The 22888-nt window shown below is 35.5% G+C and overlaps 2 protein-coding genes across 4 annotated transcripts in view; both read right to left on the bottom strand.

Annotated features, from left to right (window-relative positions):
• mpv17 (mitochondrial inner membrane protein MPV17) overlaps positions 1 to 1159 on the bottom strand; it is a 30784-nt gene extending 29625 nt beyond the window's left edge. The window contains exon 1 of the mRNA XM_067383165.1: positions 919 to 1159. The gene's annotated coding sequence lies outside the window, so the exon portion shown is untranslated. The remainder of the gene's footprint in view (positions 1 to 918) is intronic.
• A 265-nt stretch (positions 1160 to 1424) lies between these two features.
• The window catches only part of si:ch211-243j20.2 (uridine-cytidine kinase-like 1), a 27074-nt gene continuing 5610 nt past the window's right edge, over positions 1425 to 22888 (bottom strand). For 2 of the 3 annotated variants that reach the window (XM_067384212.1, XM_067384214.1), the window contains exons 3-15: positions 21822 to 21928; positions 19184 to 19354; positions 18440 to 18511; positions 14290 to 14479; positions 14002 to 14063; positions 11420 to 11439; positions 10044 to 10142; positions 8583 to 8676; positions 8292 to 8354; positions 6606 to 6728; positions 5322 to 5429; positions 3378 to 3534; positions 1425 to 3297 (exon numbers count right to left, since the gene is read on the bottom strand). In XM_067384212.1, coding sequence (XP_067240313.1) covers positions 3221 to 3297; positions 3378 to 3534; positions 5322 to 5429; positions 6606 to 6728; positions 8292 to 8354; positions 8583 to 8676; positions 10044 to 10142; positions 11420 to 11439; positions 14002 to 14063; positions 14290 to 14479; positions 18440 to 18511; positions 19184 to 19354; positions 21822 to 21928 — 1343 coding nt within the window. In that variant the 3' untranslated portion in view covers positions 1425 to 3220. Of the gene's footprint in view, positions 3298 to 3377; positions 3535 to 5321; positions 5430 to 6605; positions 6729 to 8291; positions 8355 to 8582; positions 8677 to 10043; positions 10143 to 11419; positions 11440 to 12373; positions 12391 to 14001; positions 14064 to 14289; positions 14480 to 18439; positions 18512 to 19183; positions 19355 to 21821; positions 21929 to 22888 lie in introns of all 3 variants that reach the window. The other variant, XM_067384213.1, reaches the window with a different exon arrangement.

Raw genomic sequence — 22888 nt, 5'->3', positions numbered from 1 at the left:
TTAGAACAGTGCAAAACTAAAAAAACAAAAGAAAAAGAACATTATTAAGAAATGTAAAGCATAAAGCATCAAATAATACACTGACTTCACAAATAAAGGATATAATAAGTATAGTCATAAAACAACTAAGGCCCTCGAGATCCACTTTCCTGCAGAGTTTATCCTAAACCTTGATTAAACTCACCTTCTTGCAAATGTCTAGTAATACTGAAGACCTTGATTAGCTTGTTCATGTGTGTTTGATTAGGGTGGGAGCAGGAAAGTTGACCTCTTGGGCCAGTTTTAAGAACCCCAGTCATAAAATATGAAATAACAATATTCTATGACAAAGAACCGGTTTATAACAGTCATTCATTTGGAAATCGGACTACAAGGTCGAGTTGTTCGTTTTGATTCACTAAAAAGAATCGGTTCATAAGAGTCATTTATTCGGGAATCGGTTTAACTTACACAATTGCGCTGTACAATTTGTTTTGAGCTTTAAATTTAGTTCTGGCGTTGCTGCGCCGCTGAATAGTATGAAACTCAGTCAAAAGTATTATACAGCGATTAACAGTACAGTCCGTACTTAACAACTCTGATTTTATAAAGCCCCGTTGAATTCGTACAGTGATGAGAGACGCGCGCTCTGGCGCGTGCAGTGCGCGTGCCACAAATCGTGATACATTTCCAAACTTCAAAATAAAACGAAGATTTTTACACAGTCGGATAAGGGCAAATCTGTTTCTTACTTTAGTGACATACAAAACTAAGAATGCCTCATCCACTGTACATATTTACCTATGTTTAATTGACAGTCTCCTTTCAAGTGCCCATAACGTTAACGTTACGTCTTTCGTAATTTTATTTAATTTATTTTACGACTCTTGCACAAATAATTTAACCGGTGGTTTATGTTAGACAGAAGTGTAGTCCTACCTTGTCACGTAAACAGAAGTGGTTCAATGAGTTTCAACGAGATTTTGGCGTTGGTGAAATTAAAGCGGTATGAATGCTGCTTTCAAAGTCAAAAGAAGACAGAAAGTGACTTCAGAAGATGCGGCTGAAGTTTAAACGCACACGCGGAAATAAGTCGTTTGTATGTCTTGAATCAGGACAACTTGATAGGGGTTTGACAATTCAATTTACTCCAAAGTCATCAATGTAGCGTGATGCTCGAGTGTGCAGTGAGAAGCAAACAAACGGTTCAAAGCGCAACAAGATGTTTCAAAATAAAAGTCTGGTGATAGTTTAAAAGTCTTAAATTAGAATTGAAATTACCAACTAAAAATAATAACGTGCTGCAAAAAGTACTTACATTTTATTTATTTTTAAAAACAGCTAGCAGTAAATGAGTTTTATGGACAGGGCACATTTGTCATGCAAACATTAAATATTTACATTTTTGCAATTAATAAAGAAAAAAAAAGAGCATTAGGCACAAGATTTTTATTGCGCTTTTTATACAGACACAGAAATGTTCAACATAAGTGGAATGGCTTACAGCACTGGAGGTCAGTTTGAAGCTTGTAAACAGATAAACCAGGGTAATCATACATATACAACAAAATCAGTATGTACAGTACACAACTCTGGAGAGTGAAAAAGGGGAGAAATAAAATTGTTCCTTATAACAATATTGCCATGTAGTGAAGTCTGAAATCCATTACTGATATTTGGTAATGCTTTCTTTTTTAGAAAAAGAATAACACATAACCAAGCCATAAAATCGCTGTACACAAAACAAAAACAAACCAAAAGGCAGTTCCAATTAGAAAACAAACACTCAACGAAAAATAACATAATACATGGAGGGTCCTGAGACAAAGATGTCAATTTCAAGTACATTTTGTCAAGTGGGACCAAATATACAAATTAATTTTTAATTAAATGTCATTGAAATAATGTGCTACACTCACCAATGGGTGCAAGTGTGACAAATTTAAGTGCACAGGCTGCCGTATGTGCATAATGGCACTATTACTATAATCAGGCTTAAAAAAATAAGATGACATGTAACAGTAAAAGTTCAGAAGAACGTTTTGTTCGCTCTTGTTTTAATTGCTGCTAAAATACCACCAAAATGTTCTTCAATAATTATTTCTCAACTTTTGTCATTGCAAATCAACGTCACTGCCTTTTATCAATCAGGCTTGACAAATAAACTAATGAAAAATAAATATACATTATCTTTAAAATTCAAGTATATAACACAGAAACTGGCTGCAAAGTAAACTATAAACCTGATTTTGTTCCCCTCTGTGACACTGTAGAGCTAAATACTAAAACCAATGATGAGATGAAAATTATTCCTTTGGACTTAAAATTTAATTTCCTATTAACAAAAGTCCTTTCATTCATTTCCCACATTTTTACAAACACAAACACCACCAAGCAGACTGATATATTGATTGGCACTTCACAATTTTATCAGCCATCAAGACACCAATCAATTGGAAAAAATTCCAAAGCAACAAAGTAAATGTAGATTAAACAATAAATGTATTGTTTATGAGTAGAATTGCAGCGTTGTAGTAAACAATGATGTCCGACCAAAATCCTCAAATTTCCTACTTTGTGCATGGGCTACTATTCGAGGTGACATTTCTGCACAGTTTTAGCAAAGCTGCAATATTAAAGGCAGGTTAAATTGAAGCTGAAAAAAAAATTGCAGGCGTTTGAAAATACTTCTTTCACTTAGGATGAGATGTCAGTTTGGTCAAGCACATCAAATGCACATGTATGCCATACATACAAAGGACCAAGACAACATGAAATCAGCTAACAAATATTGGTGAGTATGCATAAATACTACATACCGTGTTCTAGACAGTATATACTTGTTTTTTATACTACTGAAAAATAGTACAAGTAGTTTGGTAGTATGCCATTTCAAATAATGAACAAACGGTGGTGTGTCCTCATTATTCCACTCCCATTTCTTATTTCAAGTAGTAATGAAAAATATGCAAAATGTGATGGCCAAATGGGCACTTTGAAGAAAGCTTATGAGCAGTAATCTCCCATGTTTGGGGGTCCGCTGATGCTTTGACCTGTATTGAGCATGGGCACATGTGTAGCACAGAGTATTGCAAGAAGCGGTAGCAAGAACCGATAAGGCTTATGCTTAAATAGGGCAGGGCATTGGGTCCACAATCATATGAGATTAAGTGCTTAAATGTTCCCTTTTCCGATGCATGCAGACAGAGTTGCTCACATACAGTACATGTCTCGATGAAATTCAGTAGTCCATCCCGTCATCACTTTCATACCAGTCTGAAGGAGCATCAGTCCCAAAGTAACGGTCGCCAAAATTACCTGCAAAGCAATTGTTTTGGATTACGAGATACTCAATGTTCCATTTTTTGCTTTGTTTTTGGCAGTCAAAGAGCTCTTACCAATCCCTGGAATGATGTGAAACTCATCGTTGACATTCTTGTCCACCGCAGTGGTGATGATGCGCACCCTGGGAAAGGCGTAGGCCACTGAGTGAACTCCCATCTCCGCCATGAGCAGAGAGAGCAGGAAGATCTTATCCTCCTGGACATCGTGATCCTGTAACAGATGAGTTTGTAAATCACCCTGATTTAAACTTAACTAATGTAGATTTCAAGGTCAGTAAGTCAATAAATCTATCTATCTATCTATCTATCTATCTATCTATCTATCTATCTATCTATCTATCTATCTATCTATCTATCTATCTATCTATCTATCTATCTATCTATCTATCTATCTATCTATCTATATCTATATCTATATATATATATATATATCTATATATATCTATATCTATATCTATATATCTATATATCTATATCTATATATATCTATATACAGCTATGGAAAAAAATAAGAGACCACTTAACATTGATTTCTGAACTTGGAGTGGTCTCTTAATTTTTTCCATAGCTGTATATCTATATATATCTATATCTATATCTATATCTATATCTATATCTATATATATAAAAATATAACTACCGCTCAAAAGTTTGGGATCGGTAAGATTTTTAATGTTTTTAAAAGAAGTTTTGTCTGCTCACCAAGGCTTAATTTATTTAATTAAAAATACAGTAAAAACAGTAATATTGTAAAAAAAAATATTACAATTTAAAATAACTGTTTTCTATTTGAATATATTTTACAAAGTAATTTATTCTCGTGTTGGCAAATCTGAATTTTCAGCATCATTACTCCAGTCTTCAGTGTCACATGATCCTTCAGAAATCATTCTAATATATAGATGAATAGAAAGTTCAAAAGAACAGCATTTATCTAAAATACAAAGCTTTTGTAACATTTTACACTACCGTTAAAAAGTTTTGGGGTCAGTAAGAATTTTTATTTTTTTGAAAAGAAATTAATACTTTTATTCAGCAAGGATGCATTAAATCAATCAAAAGTGACAGTAATGATATTTATAATGTTACAAAAGATTAGATTTCAAATAAACACTGTTCTTTTGAACTTTCTATTCATCAAATAATCCTGAAAAAAATATATTGTACACAAATATTTTGTACAGTTGTAAACAAATGTTTCTTGAGCAGCAAATTGACATATTAGAATGATTTCTGAAGGATCATGTGACACTGAAGACTGGATTAACGAACCTGAAAATTCAAGAATAAAGAATGGATTACATTTTAAAATATTTTCAAATAAAAAACAGTAATTTTAAATTGTAATAATATTTCACAATATTACTGTTTTTACTGTATTTTTAATTTAGTAAATGCACCCTTGTTGAGCAGACAAAACTTTTTAAAAACAAAAATCTTACCGATCCCAAACTTTTGAGCGGTATTTTATTTTATTTCTTTTTATTTTTTTATTTTTTTTATTTATTATACACACACATATACATATATCCATCCATCCAAAACAAATGTGCAACATATCTATATATTCCCAAGTAGCCATGTTGATAACAGAAGTATTGAACAAAGGCCAGACAGTTTTTTAAACACCCATATCCTATGTGAATTTTACATCCACAAAAAGGAGTAATTTGGCCAGGACTGTTTGTTTCTTATGCAAGAGAGAGGTCAAAGATCATGCAGAAAAGTGTCTGTGTAGGGTGTCCATTTAAACAGATCAATCCAAACAGGGCAAAGTCAGTTTTAGGATTAACATCGCTTATCACAAAACTTACTGATTCAGCATTGTGAGATGTAGACATTTATCTAAAATTCAGGGTTAAAAGGCATAAACTGGCTGTCAAGGCATAAACTACTCTACAATGCACTGGGGAAAAAAAACAAAAAACAATCAATAGCTATACTAATTTGGGAATTTTTCAACACATTATGACCTTTGTGTCTGCTAAAGTGACTTACAAGTAAGACTCTGACAGCCATGAGAGCTGCCGCCCCTGTTGACACGGTGCTGTCCATCAAGATGACATAGTCCTCACTGATGTCCTTGGGCAGACGCAGGTAATGGAGCTGAGGAGGAAATTAGATCATAATAAGACAGATTTAGACTGCTCAGAGATTTATGTGCCATTAGGTAGTACACTAAACATGCAAAAAAGATGGAGACGTCAAGGAATTTGTGAGTGGTTTTGCAGACTTCATTCTAAATTTAAAAAGGACATCAGAGGAACTTGATCAAAGAAAAGCAAATGAGATGCTACAGATTTGGGGATGGATAATATAGCTAAAAAGTTACTGAAAAAAAAAATAAATAAATAAAAAAAAATAATAATTATATTATATATATATATATTAAGCCTTTTTGTTACATGCAAATATTGACTGTGTATTCATATTTATCAATGAAAGTCTTAAAATAAGGCATTTTTTTCCCTAGCAGTTTTTAACTAAATTAGCATAATTATTATACAAGCATTTTAAGTTATATTGATATTTATATTCTCAATACAGAGTAAATGAATAGTTGAACATTGCGGTTTCTAACTAAAACATTAAAATGGACAATAAAACCAACAATATTCTAAATGTGTCATTTTATATAGCCATCAAATGACAACAAATATATCAGGAATATTCAATATATAATATCAAATCATAAGCAGTGCTGTTATTGGTGACTATTAAAAAAGTTTTTTTGCTTAAAATCAACGAAACAAAATCAACGAAAACTAAAAATGTTGTATAACTGAAAAGTGCTAAAATTACTAAAACTGAAACTAAAGCTAAACAGAAATATTTTTTACAAAAGCTAAAAATTATGACTAGCACATAAAATTAAAAATAAAATTAAAAATCAACTAAAAATATTAATAAATACCATAATAGTATATAAATCATGCTAAAATATCACATGGTCATAAGCAGTACTCAGTGTACCAAATGCAAAGTGAATGTACATCTAGAGGGAGCTGTACGCCATACATTTCCAAAACAATCCATCAGCATCAGCACACAGTTGGTGAGTTTAACATGTAAATCCCAATACATGTTATACAACAGGCGTAGATATCAAATCTGACAAATCGGAGCAGTGAAACAGACCATGACCTGAACAGTAGGTTGAGTACATCACATGTTCTGTCTTACCAAGGCTGACAACACAAGGGCACATGATAACACGGACACTTCTTGATCAGAGCTTGTTTATGGATGTGTGTGTCAGTTAGATGGGTGAAGATACGATACCTCAGGCTCTCCTGTGTCGTGATTGGTCTGGATGAGGATCTTCCCGAGTCGAATGTCCTTACAAACAGCCATCAAGGCCTGTTCCATAGTCTCTCCTGCCCGCAGAATGGACACACCAGTAATCTATCAAACGAATAAACAAGAAAGAACACAGGTATAAAGTCCTGCCATATAGATAATAGCAATATGAACTAATGTGACAAATGAATCGACATGCTAACTAATTTCATCCATTGTTATTTTAGTTTTTATCTTAGTTTTATTATAGTTATTATAGTAATATTTTTAATTAGCATTTATTTTTATATTTTTAGTTATGTTAATTTTTTTTTAAATGTTGCTATTTAGGTTTAATTTATTTTTTATTTCAGTTTTAGCTATTTATTTATTTGCAGGTAATAATTTAGTGCTTCAACAAACTTATTTCAGTTAATTGCCAATGCAACATTTCTAATTTGTTTAGTTTAAAAGGTGCTAAAGAGGATGTTTTGTTTTATACATTTTTGCAATATTACTTGAAACTGTCTTTACTAACTGATAAAAGACTATTTAATAGGTGCACTGAAGGGAATAATATTAATATACATCATCTGTGCATGAAGTAGGGCCTTAAAAACATCAGCCAATCGTTTATGCGATCATCGTGTAAACAATTGGCCCTCTGGCTTGTCAATCACTGCCATGACGTTCCTTGTGAGAGACGTGCTTTCCACACTCCACAGGCGCTGCATGCAATGTTTTTGTCAGGAGACAGGAGTAACAACTGCAGATTATGAGTTACCTGCGGTGAGTCCGACATAATGAATCCAATAACACAAGTGAATGTCGGTGGTAAACAAACACTCATGTTCCAATACTCATGCACAAGTTTTGGGAGGCGTTCCCTTGAAATGAGCTGTGAAGGAGGGGGGTTGTTCTTACGCATGCGCTCATTTCAAAAACTCACTAACAGTCTTTGGTTTCTCAGTCGACGAAAAGATCCTCTGTATCACCTTTAAGTTTTTCAACTAATATTTATATTTTATTTCAGCTTTATTTCAATTAACAGAAAAGTTTTTAATAGTTTTAGGGTATGTTCACACTTGTAGTTCGGTTTTCTTGGTTCTTTTGGTCTGGACCATAAAAAGACAATACATTTAGTTCTGGTTTGCTTAGCGTTCACACTGTCATTTTTAACACCGTATCTTTAACCTAAAGATACAAAATGGGGTTGACAACTCGTGAAGAGCTTATAAAATGTGTAAAGGAGTCAAAACAGAGGCAGGAATCCCTCCGTTACACACACAAACGAAGATCTGCTGTGAGGAGACGCGGTTCTGATGCCTGTGCCGAACTGTGATGGGCAACATCGCGACGACGATGAGAAAAAAATACGTATGCTTGAGCATTCTTTCCTTTTTAGGGTCGCATCTTGAGACATCATGTCCTGCTTTTGGTTTGTTTACATGTCTTTGGTCCGTGTTGAGTTCTTATTTCATTCAAGTTCGTTTTGGAGTGGACTGAGACTCATAATTTCAGCGGTCTCAGTCTGCTTGTTTGGTCCACTAACAGAGCAATCGCACCAAGGTTCATTTTAATAGAACCACACATGCCAAGTGTGAACAGACCCTTAACAATAACCCTGATTTGATCTAGTCATTTTTTTCACCAAAGCATGTACACATTTTAATCTTCAAATAAACAAACCCTTTTCCCGCTCAGCCTCTTCCCTTCATATACAGTTCCTTGAGGAGTTTCAACAGACACCGGCTAGAGAGAAGAGGAAATAAGAATCAGTGTTGGAATTTGGAAGTGATGGAACAAACATGTGCTATAATCTTCAATAAAGACTTGCTTCACTTCACACCATAAAAATTTTATTTGTCTGTGGGGGCGCTGCCTGACACGCGTATGTATCACTGTATTATGACCAATATCCAGAGCTCGTAACATCAGGTTTAAAAGTTGGTAGTTGGTCATTAATGACGGTCCACTCACCTTCAGCGGCAGGAAGGACAGGGCATGCTCTATAAGAAGCCTCATTAATCTCTTTGAATAGAAAATAAATTCATCCCGACTGGTTTCTTTATTCCTGGGGGCAGAGGGGACACAGTTAATAATAAACACTAGAGATGATGTGCGTTTTAGAGGAGAGTATGATACTGTTAACAGGAACCACAGTTCTGAGAGTTCCTTATATTATTTTAATTACCCAATTACAAAACATCAGTGGCCCAAAACATACAAATACAACCCAAGCTGCTGCCGGCTTGCTCAAGTCCAACTCACAATAGCCGCATTTCCACTGCCGGGCAAAAGGCGGGCGTGCTAGTGCGTGCCAGGGCCGGTCGCGTTTCCACTGTCACTTCCGGGGCTTGATTCTGCCTCTTCGGTGCTTCCTCTGTGCCAAAGGCACGGGTTTTGGTCCAAAGCGGGCCAGCTGGGGCTTGAGGCGCGGTCGAGGTGAAAGGCGGAGCTAATCGTAGTCAGGTGATTGGGTTGTGTGACGTTTGATCAAGTAAGGTGTGTTTAACGGCGGTTTTTAGATCAGTGCTGCGGAACTAACGGACCGACAGTGGAAACGCAACTTGATTTTGGCCTCGGTGCCTAAGGTCTGTGGCCATGTGGCCATAGGCCCAGCCCGGAAAGCTGTTAGCCCTGGCTTGCATTGGCCCGACAGTGGAAAAACGGCTAATGATACATTTTGCTCTCTACTTACACTTATACTGGAGTGGTTACTGAATCAACATCTGACACACTTACTGAACTGCACACTTTCAGTAAAACATCTAACTTGACATTAAAATTGTGTTTTATTATTTGTGACTTTTCATAATATATTTTAATTAAAAAAAAACAACAACATTAAACCATAAATTGAATCTCTAATTCTTTAAATTAAAATGTATTAATATGAAACTAAACTTTCAAGTTTGGGTCAATTTTTAATGTTTTTGAAAGTTTATTTGATCAAAAATACAATAAAAACTGCATTGTGATATGTAATTACAATTTAAAATAACTTTTTTTTTTAAATTTAATTTATTCCTGTGATGGTAAAGCTGAATTTTCAGCATCATCACTCCAGTCTTCAGTATCACATGATGCTTCAGAAATCATTCTAATATGCTGATTTGGTGCTCAAGACACATTTCTTATAATAATCAATGATGAAAAGAGGTTTTTATGGAAATCATGATTCTCAGAATTCTGATGAATAGAAAGTTATTTGAAAGAGAAATATTTGTAATATTATAAATGTCTTTACTGTCATTTTTTATCAATTTATTGTGCCTTTGCTGAATAAAATTAAAAGCATTAATTTCTTTAAAAAAAGTACTGACCCCAAACTTTTGGATGGTAGTGTAAATATACAAAATATATTACAAAAAAAAGCTGAAGTGCTTCTGTAATGTGAACACAAGTACTTCAGTATTCATAAGAACAGTGAGCTCATACCTGATAATAGTGTGCATTCCTCTGACCTGTGGGGTGCTCTCCATGACGCTCAGAGTCTTGGGTAGAGGCTGGCCCTGATGGGCAGATGCTAGGGCTGATCTACATGGCACAGATATGAGATGTAAACATTCCTTTTTTCCATGTTGCAAACAAAAAGTAACACACCACATGTTTCGTTAACGGAAAAGAGACAAATATAATAATATTTGACTTTTTCCCAGTGCAAATATGGTTTGGAAAGCAAGCTTGAAGTGTTATGGTAGCAGGTCAATGAAGAGTTAAGGCCAATTCACTTCAAGTCAGAATTTCTTTCATTATGAACACATTTTACGGTATAATTTACACAAATTAATCACTCTTGCCCAATAAGATTTTAACTTGGGTTATGTGATGGACACATGTTAATATAGCTGGTTTCTAAGTACAAGGAGAGTGTGATAAGTGTGTGCATCATCTATGTAACTATCAGACTTGGTGTGAATGGGCCTTTAAATAAGAAGTAGACAGAAGTGAGGGTATTGCAACCAAAGATCTGATGTACAAGCATTAAAGAAACAGTGCAACTTTTACTGACTCTCATTTCAATCCATACATGTATGACTTTCTTTCTTCGCAAAGGAGAGAAAATTTTAGGCAGGATTTTGCCAAAATTGCCATTTTTAAACGCCTCCTTTTATGTTTCGCAGAAAAGAGTCATACTTGAAGGAGAGTAAATGAGTGTTTTAATTTTAGAGTACACTGCTTGTGAAATAACGAGATATTAAATAAAACCAACAAGATGGTTTAGGGCTGAACCTATACTCAATTACTGTGCTCACTTCATGTGTTTAACAATATTGTAATTTTAATGTAGAAAAACTAATATAAGAGTCATTAATATATTTAGCTGCTAAATTTCCTTCATTGTGGCTGTCATTTTCACCAAACCTCAGCCCATAATCCCAAACAGAAAGACACCATGTCCTAACCAGGAGTGAAGTGAAATGTGTTCAGCAACAAAAATTTGAAGTTTTGAGGAGCAGGATTTTAGACCAATTCGATTTCATTGTGGGTGTGGCTACAACTAGGCGAAATGTCACAAAAATAGAAAACAAACTTGTCACTGTTGAGGCTGGTTAGGACATTGTGATAGATTGTGACAAGATGTTATTTGCCCATTCTGAAAAGACGAAGCCGAGTTAAACATACACAAGCAAGTTGAAAAAAAAAATTCAAACAACAACAATAAAAAAAAAAGCCAATTACTACTAAAGGAGCAGAACATGTCTTTATAAAGTAAGGAAGGATTGCAAAGGATGGATCCAAGAAAATGAAAACGAATAACATGAAGGAAACAGAAAAAAGAAAGGCGAGAGGATGCAAGAATTTATCCTCACATATCCCAGCGGAGTTTCCTCTGAAGAAGGGAATAAATGATCATTGGGAGACAATGATGACGAGACAGAGAAAAGAGAGAGGGAGGGGGAGAAAAGAACACGACCTGATTAAAGTCTATACGGAACAGATGGGACAGATCACAGCCAAGATGAGTTCAGGTCTGGGGAGTATGTCAGTGGTTTTCAGCTGAAATGCTGCCGCTGGCCCGAATAAAATTATAAAATGACAGCATTGAGACGTAATGTATCGATGGGGTTTGCCAGCTGCACAGTACCTGAAGAGAATAACCACTGAAATAGGCCCATCCCTGTGTTAGCAACAGCATCAAAATAACAGTGGAGGTGGAGACAAAAAGGTACACCATGAAGCTATGGTGTTTTGCTCACAAAACTATTTTATTTTGTCTTCACATCAATTTTGTGCAATTTATTCATGTCCTTAACAAACAGTCTCTACTTTTTGTTATCAGAGAGGATGCATCAAATTTTTCAATTGTTCTATTTTACATAAATGTTTTTTTGTTTTTTAAAATCAAAGAATCCTGAAAAATGCATCATGGTTTCCACAAAAATTATTACGAAGAACTGTTTTTTGACATTTGACACATTTGACAATTTGACACATTCTTTAGCAGCAAATCAGCATATTCAAATGATTTCCGAAGGATCATGTGACACTGAAAACTTGAGTAATGATGCTGAAAATTCAGCATTGCCACATAAATCACAATTTTAATATATATTTAAATAGAAAAGTTATTTTAAATTGTAAGATTTCACAATTTCATTTGTTTAGTGTAGTCGTGTGTATCGAACACCGTAGCCAGAGCATGTCTTTACCTTTTGCCTCCATTTGCATCTCTGCAGGTTTGAGTAACAAAGGACAGATGAAGCGGAGATTTAAAGAATAAAGAAAAGAGAGATGGAAGGGAATGAGGGGAAAAGCAGCCATACCTCACTGTGATTTCACGCTGGGATGGTTAGAGCAATCGGTTGAGGGTTTAGCAAGTATTTCATTACAAACACACACAAGGAGGAGAAGAATACAAAAAGAAAAGAAAAAAAGACAAACTCATGAAATGAGATATTCACTCAGAAAAAGCCATTCCAAACAGTCAGCCCTCACCCTCTCCATGGTATACCAGAAAATATTTCATGGCACTATCATCTATTCTTGAACCACACATTTAACCTGATACAATCACATTCTTGCAGTTTTAATATACATTTATATTTCTCATAATTAGATGGATGGATGGATGGATGGATGGATGGATGGATGGATGGATGGATGGATGGATGGATGGATGGATGGATGGATGGATGGATGGATGGATGGATGGATGGATGGATGGATGGATGGATGGATGGATGGATGGATGGATGGATGGATGGATGGATGGATGGATGGATGGATGGATGGATGGATGGATGGATGGATGGATGGATGGATGGATGGATGGATGGTATTAAAAACCCACACCATCACATTATACCAAAAACACAGACCTCAAATCTGACCTCTATTGGATAAGAAACGGCTTTAGAGCATGATATCTTTTGTACAAAAGCACATGGTTCATTAGTCTTGAAGATCATTCCTCACTATGACTGATTGAGTGAAGAAGAGAAAAGCATTTTCCACCTAAGGATAATTCATAACTTTATTCAGCCTGCCAGACATTTCAAAGAGGCTCTAAACCCATTTTGTAGAATACATATGTCATCAATACATGCACATGAATGTCACTCACCAAACGTTCATTAGTGTTAACATCTTTGTCTTGCTAATAATTACCTTGGTAGACACATAAAGTCAACATAAAACCAAAATTGACTTTGACTTTTGTTTTCCTAATGCACATCTCCTAGTTACCCAGAATATTATCTGAATGACTTATCAGAGCATGTAAAAAGTGGATAATGTTAACAAACAACAGAATAGCTATTTAGGCAATATTTTAGCAAATTCACAATCGGGTCAGGCTTTATTCTGGTATGAAATGCCCACTTTTCACAACCCAGGCAATTCCCAATGAAAACAATATAAGGTCACAATTTCAACCTTCATTTTTTTCAATGTGTAATTACATAAATTAATTTGCAACCTCTAAAATTCTGTAAAGTTGATGTTTTGTGGATACTCATTTGAAAGAAAAAAAACCTACTCTATATGGTCCAAAACTATGAGAAATGAATCCCTAATTATTCTATCATTAAAAGAGACTATAAAAGGGGAGGATGGACTATAAAATGAAGATCAAGATTACTGGCCTGCACTTTTCTTGTTTTAATCAATGCATACACAGCTTAGAACAATATCACAGGTATAGCATGGCCACCAGAGGGCAAACTATACTTATACCATGAGCACATTATACTTATACCATGGCATGGGCTTCATATGCACATGCATGCAACATTTGTGTGTGTGTGTTAGGGGCATATGGATCATCTAGCAGGGATAACAACATGCATGTTGACCATTCTCAGCACTTCTATATGCACAGACCAACTAACCATTCTCACTTAATGTTGAAGAGATGAGAATAAGGACTTGAGGAGCCATTTTTATTACATACCTTTTCCAGCTGACTGTGGACGTGCTGAACAATCAGATCCAAGGCTACAAAGTTTTCTCCACCTGGGGCAACAATAGAAACACTTTTTTTTTGTAATAACTTAATGAACTCAAATGCACGTTATACTTTAAAAGTTGACTTTATTTAACTGTAAAAACATCCCTAGTTTATGATGTACTAATTAAATTCCTGAATAAAAACATTTCCAAGTAACATTCCACTAAAATATGCTTAATAGTCAATACTGGTGGGTGTTTTGCAGTTTTGACAGTTTACAAATTCACCTACCTCTTGGGACCACAATATCGGCAACCTGCACAGTGGGTTCGATGTACTGTTCAAACGCTGGCTTGACAAATTTGTTGTACTGTTTAATGACGCCTGCAATGTCACGCCCTCGATCCGTGATGTCCCTTTTCAGACGCCTGACCAGCCGGATGTCAGAGTCGGTGTCTACAAACACCTTCATGTCTAGCAGCTGAAGGACACACAGACACAGAAATACAGTACAAAATGTCAAAAATTGACATGCGTGATAGACAAGAGAAAAAGTGCAGGTAAGGCCTGCAATGAACAAATACTTTTGATAATTACAATGCTAAGTGCAACCAGGCCACAACTATGTGTATTCCGGTGCACTTTAAAGGTTTTAATATAAAGTGTTCCTGTGTTTTTGGATAAACAAACACTTTTCCGCAGCAGTTCATTGGTGGTTTCTGAAGCTTTTTCTTTAGGATTATGGGTAGTGTACAATACCATTCAAAAGCTTGGGGTAAGATTTTATTTTGAAAGAAATAAATATTTTATTCAGCAAAGATGAATTAAATTGATCAAAAGTGACAGTAAAGACATTTATAATGTTACAAAAGATTTCAAAAAAATTGTTTAAAATTTCTATTCATCAAAAAATCCTCTAAACAATATCTTCCTCAAAAAGCAAAACTATTTTCAACATCGATAATTCTTGAGCACCAAATCAGCATATTAGAATGGTTTCTGAAGGATCATGTGACACTATCGACTGGAGTAATGATGCTGAAAATTCAGCTTTGCCATCAAAGAAATAAATTACATTTTAAAATAGAAAATAGTTATTTGAAATTGTAATAATATTGTGTTTTTTACTGTATTTTTGATCAAATAAACAGTCTTGGTGAGCATAACAGAATTTTTAATCAAGGTGTTGGATGCAGGAGAAATTGCAGAGATGCAGACCAGGTACACCTCCTCATGACAATGGTGTTCCCTTCAGCAGGATAATGCACCCTGCCTCACTGCACACATTGTTCAGGAATGGTTTGAGGAACATGATGAAGAGTTCAAGAGGTTGTCCTGGCCTCCAAATTCCCCAGATCTCAATCTAGCTGAACATCTGTGGGATGTGCTGGACCAACAAGTTTGATCCACTGCAGCTCTACCTCACAACCTACAGGACTTGAAGGATCTGCCTCAAATGTCTTGCTTCCAGACACCACAGGACAATTTTAGGGGTCTCATAGAGTCCATGCCTCGTGGGGTAGGCACTGTTTGGCAGCACATGGAGGACCAGCAGCATATTAGGCAGGTGGTCATAATGTTTTGGCTCATCAGGAAAAACATCAATATCCTCCAGTCCAAAGTAATGAAATTTTGCAAGGCAGGTACAATCTTTCCAGGACCTACTACTGTCCATCCTCCACGGTTCCCGTTACTGAAAACACACATCAGATCTTTCAACGGAGCAAAGCGATAGGATGTTTTAAAAAGCAGCTCAGCAAAGTAGAAGTCAGGATCAATCAAAGCAATGTAGTGCAGCATAACGCCAACTAGCCAAGATGTACCGCTGGTGCTGACACTGATGCTGAAAATGAATATCATTCAGCGAGCTGACAAGATACGGCAAAGGCATTAAATTTCAGGGTAACGATAAACAATCCAACACCCTTAAACAGCAGTGCCAGCAGCCCTGCCAACACGGCGAAATATAACTTATAAGCCTTTGTGTGCAGGCGTGCAAGAAACGCATATGAATAGGGTAAAAGGTCAAGTGTATATCAAGTTTTAAAGGACAGGAAGTCATTGCTCATCCTTCCTGAACGAATTTCTCTCGAATGAAATAATGGATGTGAGCTGTCACTGTATTCACAAAGACCTGCCATGAGAAAGAGTTGAAACTGAAAACCCTGATCTATACTAGCCGACAGATGCAAAAACGTCTACCGTTTGTTCTGCGGCACGTCTGCAGCACGGTGCTCATAAATCACGTCAGGATGAACTGCTTTGCCAATGCGTACACAATAACTCCCATTTTAATTTGTATAGATTTCCGGACACTTCCGCACAGGGAAGAATCGAAGCCCGGCAATGGGATCAGTCAATGCTGGTGTAGATATACGCCACCTATTCACTTCCTGGCCAGTCCACACCTTCACCATTAAAGAGAGATAGAATCAGTCATCTTCATTGTGTGAGGAAAACAACAGGATGCAGGAGGAAAAGAACATAAGGAGAGGGAAATGGAGAAGCGAGGACAGTCCTTGTGCAGTTCTAATAGGACCAGGCTTTAAATCTATTCTTCAACCAGAGATGCAGTTGCTCCCCTAAATGATAGAAGACGACTAGAACTCATTATCTAACCATTAACCAGTATTCATGTTTATGCAGGGCTGCGGAGAGAGACAGAGATGGTATAGCAGAGAGGGAATCTCATCTTCCTGGTCGGGTTGAGGGAATGAGGTCCATTACTCAGAAGCAGAGACACACCACTGTGTGAAATTTACAGGATCATTTCACCCCAAATTCAAAAAGAAAAAATTAAGACATTTACATAATAATAAAGCCTACTTTTAAGACCATAACAATTTTTGCACAATAAAAAAAAAAGTATAAATGTTATACACTACCATTCAAAAGTTTGGAATCAGTAAAGAAATAAAAACTTTTATTTAGTAAGGATGCATTAAATTGATCAAAAATGACACACAAAAAAAATGTTGTTCTTTTGAATGTCATATTCATCAAAGAACCATGAAAAAATGTTTTTGATCAAATAAATACAGCCTTGGTGATCATAAGAGACTTCTTTCAAAAATTTTTTTAAAAATCTTACCCATGGTATCTGCAGATATGAACAAGTTAAATTTAAGACTTAAGACCTTTTTAATACCACCTTACATGAAATTTAAGACCAAACCTGCGATGGAAAAACACACACACACACACACTATATCAGGCATGTGATCAGCTAGAGATTTAAAAAAAAAAGCAGGAAAGTCTGACCCTGCACCCAAGCCACGCCCCGGCACCTTTTTTTTTAAAATAATATATATTTATCACATTAAAAGATATGTCATATATTGTAATTAATGCATATTATTGTTCCGTAAAATTAAAAAGCAGCATTTAATAATCATGATAATAATTATTATAATATAGTATATAAAATGTATTAATAGAGTTGTTATTATTAAAGTACCTGCGAGAAGTTTGGAAACAATTATTGATTTTAAAATAAAAAAATTTTAAAATCAAAAAGTCCCTTCTGCTCACCAGGGCCGCATTTATTTGATCGAAAATACAGTACAAACAGCAACATTGTGAAATATTCTTATAAATAAAAAAAGTTTTCTATATTTTATAAAAAAATATTTTATAAAATGTAATTTATTCCTGTGATCATTTTCAGCATCATTACTCCAGTCTTCAGTGTCACATGATCCTTCAGAAATCATTACAATTTGATTTGATGCTCAAGAAACATTTCTAATTATTATCAATGTTGAAAACAGTTCATATTTTTGTGGAAATGGTGATATTTGTTAGAAAGTTCAATGAACAGCATTTATTTGAAATTACTACATGTATTTATCAAATATATTATTTATTATTATTTATTGGCTGATTTTTTTTTTTTATCAGCATAAATAAAAGGCAACATCAAATACCATTATGCATAGTTACATACTTTTAATTTATAATTTAAATCTTTAATTTTTTTTATAGGATTTTATATAGCATTATGGTAAGCTACTGAGAACTGGAGAATTTCTTCATGCAAAATATATTTTTAAATGTTTTATTTTGATTTTGGGGAAAATATAACAGTGAATTCAGCATGGATGCAGAAGAGCACTTTTAAGAAAAGAACTCATTTTATTGTCATTCAGCAGCCATAACTAACCTTCGGGAATATGTAATACTCCCTCCCGTCTATTCCTACAATTACACACCTCTATTTTTTTTTATTTGACCTTATCTTTTACTACACCTCCATTTTTCCCTCTCTGCTTTATGACTCCCATGATGCTCTTCTATATATCAGGCTATGAAGCTTTCCATTATTCTTCCCTTCTTTCTATCTATCACTAAAGTCCCTTTGTGATATCACAAACCACACTTAAAGATGATAGCTGACACTTTGTTATAATGTCCAGTGTGACAAGTTTAATATGAGGCTTACCTTTAAAAGCTCCTTGTTGGCGAAAGCCAAGATTCCCTCAAATATCACAACATTGGCCCCATAGACTGTTTTCTGCACAGAGGAACATAAAGAATATCAAATGACCAGATACGATACAAGTTAAATTACAAGGAAATGCATTGATTAAATATTTAATCAATTATGGCATATAATTAATTAATTATATTGAGCTTTTTAATATAAAACCTGGTTTACACCCTAACTGATCAAAATATCCAAAAAATAATGTACACAAAGCACCCAGAAAAATGCCTTAAAGTGCTTGTTTTGGACTAAAACTATTACTATCCACTTCAAATATGATGTTAATAAACTGAGGCAGTGCAGGGCGGGACTGTGGAAGCGTGCAATGATGCATTTCCTCCATGCTCCCCTGCTTCAGAATGAGGGGAACCCTGATGGTGTCATGATCCCATTAAGACAGATGCACTACCATGAGGCTTCCCGTCAATGGCCACTCCGTCTGTATTGATCAGCACATGTGGACTGCATATGCCACAGAGATCTCCCTTTATCGCTCATCAACATTACGACCCATTTATGGAGAAATTAAACCTTAAATTTTAGGAAGACAATAAAAGCAGCACAGTCCCTAAATAATTCTACTTGGTGATGCAGAAACGGCACAGCTTTATTTTGTAGGGGAAAACAAGGTAATAAGTTGTATTCATGAGTCTTCATAGGCTCATGCATACTAACCAAGGCTATCGCACACATGCTTACCCACTCCTTGCGACGGTTGTGCGTGGTGAAGTCGTACACTGGCACTTTGATGCTTTTGCCTTTTTTCAGTTTTCTCAACACAGTTACAAGCAGCTCAAAATCAAAGGCATCAGGATGATCAAAGTTGTACTCGTTTTTGGCCGCCAACTCCTGCTCCTCTTTACTCAAAACCTGCAAGTCGGCAAGAAAAGGAAGTTAAAAATACGATAACACTAAAGCCCAAAGTATACTTCGGGCCTTTCCTCAGTGGTTCGAATGACATAATTTGCGTGAAAAGGAGGGTCGCATATTGCGCATACTGTCCTCATGCAGCCCACTTTTTGTGGTGCGTGTACAACAGCCGTGTGTACGAGTGACTTTAATGCTTGAAAACAAAGTCCAATAGATGCGCAGATGCTCACTAGATGGAGTGGAACGTGGAAAATGAAGTATACCCATTATATTTTTCACGGTGGAGCAGAAATGTTGTCAATAACAAAAAAGGGTACTATTCAAGGAAAGTGCCCTGTAGAATTCCCACCATAGAGAGAAACAGATGATTCACTGACTGAAACACTTAATTAGACCACTAATCGGCTGAAGGATATGCCATTAAATCAAATAAGGATTGATGAGTAGACCTTATAGGGTTTCAGCACATCCAACAGGGGCAGCAGGAAATGATATTAATGCTTCAATAGTTTCAACACATGAAGAAGTTCCATTTGGAGCACTTTAATGGTACAGTGGTCTGCAAATGAAACTAGGAGCAATAACATCACTGATGAAACATGTCATTTAGGGCTGCACATAGGGCTGGGTACCGAACTCGATACTTTTTAGGTACCGATCGAACTGCCTCGATACTACCGAGTATCGAAAAGTGTCTTGTCATTCGGTACCAAATTTCGGTACCTCAGAATGGAGCCGATCGAGGAGAGGGGCGGAGAAATGCTTTCGCTGTCTCGTTGAGGAGCAAGTAACGTTGCGCTACATTGTTATTTATATCTAAATATATAAAACTATACGCGCGAGAGAGACCCTATGTGCGAGAGGGCGATTGAATCAACGGTTTCGTTTTCAGTTTATCTCCGAATGGACGGGTGAGAAACGGCTGTTTATGTGAGCAGCCGGTTCACTACAGATACTATTAACAGAGAACAAAGGTGTAGCACTGCCTGCAGAAACAGTGGAACGCGCAATGTTTTTTGTAGTCTAAGGTACAACACACAGCAGCTTTACATCAGCGTTCGTCCCTCAAGTCTATGGAAACACGCGACCGGTTCGTGACAGGCTCGTTCGCCTGCACGAGCACAGGCTCTGCCTCTGGCTCCAGAACGCGAACAATTCTGCTGAAAAAGGGGTATCAGCGTCCTCCTGATACTGCGGATAATTTGCGGGTCGGGCCAAGTAATAAAAAAATAACATTCAAATTAATTGCGGGTGGATGAGAGATGAATCATTAATGTGTTGATTTTAATGAAGACACAGAACTCTTATTTCAATGTAAGACGCAACGAACTTGCGTCACTCTTACTTCCGCTTTGATCTTGTTAATAATAATAATTTTTTTGAAGAACAATAAGTGATTTAAAAAGAGCCTCACATACTTAATTTTTTGCATTGACAACTAAACTTTATTAAAACTATTTGCACTGATTTATTGTGTTGGGTAAATTTTGTTAATTTGTGCTTTTTTTATTCCCCGCAGTGGCTCAAGAGATGAGTCTTTGAGTCTGATAAAAAGTCAACAAAGTTAAAATATAAAACCAAAGATTTTTTTGAGGTTATGTAATCTTGTTTAAACAGATTTTATAAAACTGGTACCGAAAAAGGTATCGTTTAGGTATCGGTATCGAAGTCAAGGTATCGGTATCGTCTCGGTATCGAAAATTTTTGAACGATACCAAGCCCAATATATCAAAATGATCAAAATATCGCAAACGTACATATTTTGCGAAATGCATATCGCAATGGCTTGTGATAACTGAATGATTTTAATACTTCAAAAAGTTACGTAATGTCAATCTTAGGTTGATGCAGATAGCAGAGAACATGTGATATCCATAATGTTTAAAAAAAAATAACTCAATGCGGTACTCACACAAAGCTGCCTCTCAAGACATCGCTTGATCCTGAATTCAGTTTTTTTCTGTAGCTTATATTGCCAAATACACACAAAATTATGTCAAAATGCCCATCTTGGTGAGTATTCACATAAACAGCCAGTTATGCCATAACTTAATGTAAACAGTTGAGAAAGAAAACACATGTGTAACAATACATTGGGTCAGTGAATTCGCTCTTAAAGTGACAGCAGCCTGATAAACCTGCTGCCATCTGCGTCAATAACATTAATCAAACAACAAAAGACAAAGAAAATCACTCACTGCTCTTGGCTGAATAACTTTCATAGCTTTAGTAAGAATCAGTATTTATTTATTTGATACGGTGAAAACTAAGCAGTTTTAGTTTTTACATTTATTCAATTTCTGTTTTGTACATTATCATATTGCATATTGCATTATTTAACGAGTTATCGCATGTCACACTTTTCTTCAATACCATGCAGCCCTGATTTCATTGGTGAAAACTGCACACGTAAAAGGACAGGAAGCCCAAAGCAGATGAATTCTTTTACTTTTAAGTTTAAAAGTACCTTGTAGAAAGAGTCCATAGAAAGCAGAACAACCCAAGGAACATCAAGAGCCTCTATGATCTTATTGGCCACGGTGGTTTTCCCAGAGGCACTCCCTCCACACAGCCCTGCAGGACACACCAGAAATGCAAAAAGAGAAAACGTTTAAATGGAAACATTTATGTGACACAACAATCATGGCATAATCATGAATTTTGCTGCTATGTAACATCAGGTAACATCTGACTTAAAAAATGGCTGTCAAGCAAATCCCCTTATCAAGAGTATGTTCGAGAAACTTATACCAATACAAGACACCTTGTATGATTTGTATTAAGGTTCCCCAAAACAACAACATGGTTTTAGATTCATTGTTTTACAATATTACATAATAATATGACTTATACAGAGATAATAATGTAATAAATTAGGATCCGTTCAACTAGAAAAGTAAACACCCAAAAAAGGGCTGTACAATTACATTAAAACAATATTCAATGTGCTAATTTTATTTAAATAAATATAATTTTTTAATTATTATTTATTATTATATCATGTTTATATTATTAATGTGCCACAATGTAAATAAATATAAATGTGTCATTTATGTTACCAAGCTTTACTTGTACAATTCTTGAAGTAGCAATTGCAAAACCTGGTTATTGTCCACCATTCACTATGGTGCAAACATTTATTTGTCACAACAATCATGATATAAATATGAATTTTGTCTCTATTTTATCAAGGTATCTTTTTTAATAAAAAATGGCTATGAGTAAATCCCAAAAAATATTTAGAAAAAAACAACAACATGGCTTTAGAGTCACTGTGCTAATATAATAGTCATTTAATTTAATAAATTACCAGATCCATCCAACCTTAAAAACACTATACCCAAAAATAAAAATTCTACTTGGATTACACAACTCATCTGACTGTACATGATACAAAAGCCAGTCATGTAAGACATTAGTATCTGAAAATTTAGTGGTCAGCATAAAGTTAAGTATCAGATAGATCTCTAGAATAAAAGGCCATAAAGAAAACACTACAAAAAAATGAGATACACTACCAGTGGGAATAACAAA

Source organism: Chanodichthys erythropterus, chromosome 4, assembly GCF_024489055.1.
Source record: "Chanodichthys erythropterus isolate Z2021 chromosome 4, ASM2448905v1, whole genome shotgun sequence".
Classification (NCBI taxonomy): domain Eukaryota; kingdom Metazoa; phylum Chordata; class Actinopteri; order Cypriniformes; family Xenocyprididae; genus Chanodichthys; species Chanodichthys erythropterus.
Note: the sequence above shows the minus strand (reverse complement) of the source record. Positions and strands in the feature narration are given on the sequence as shown.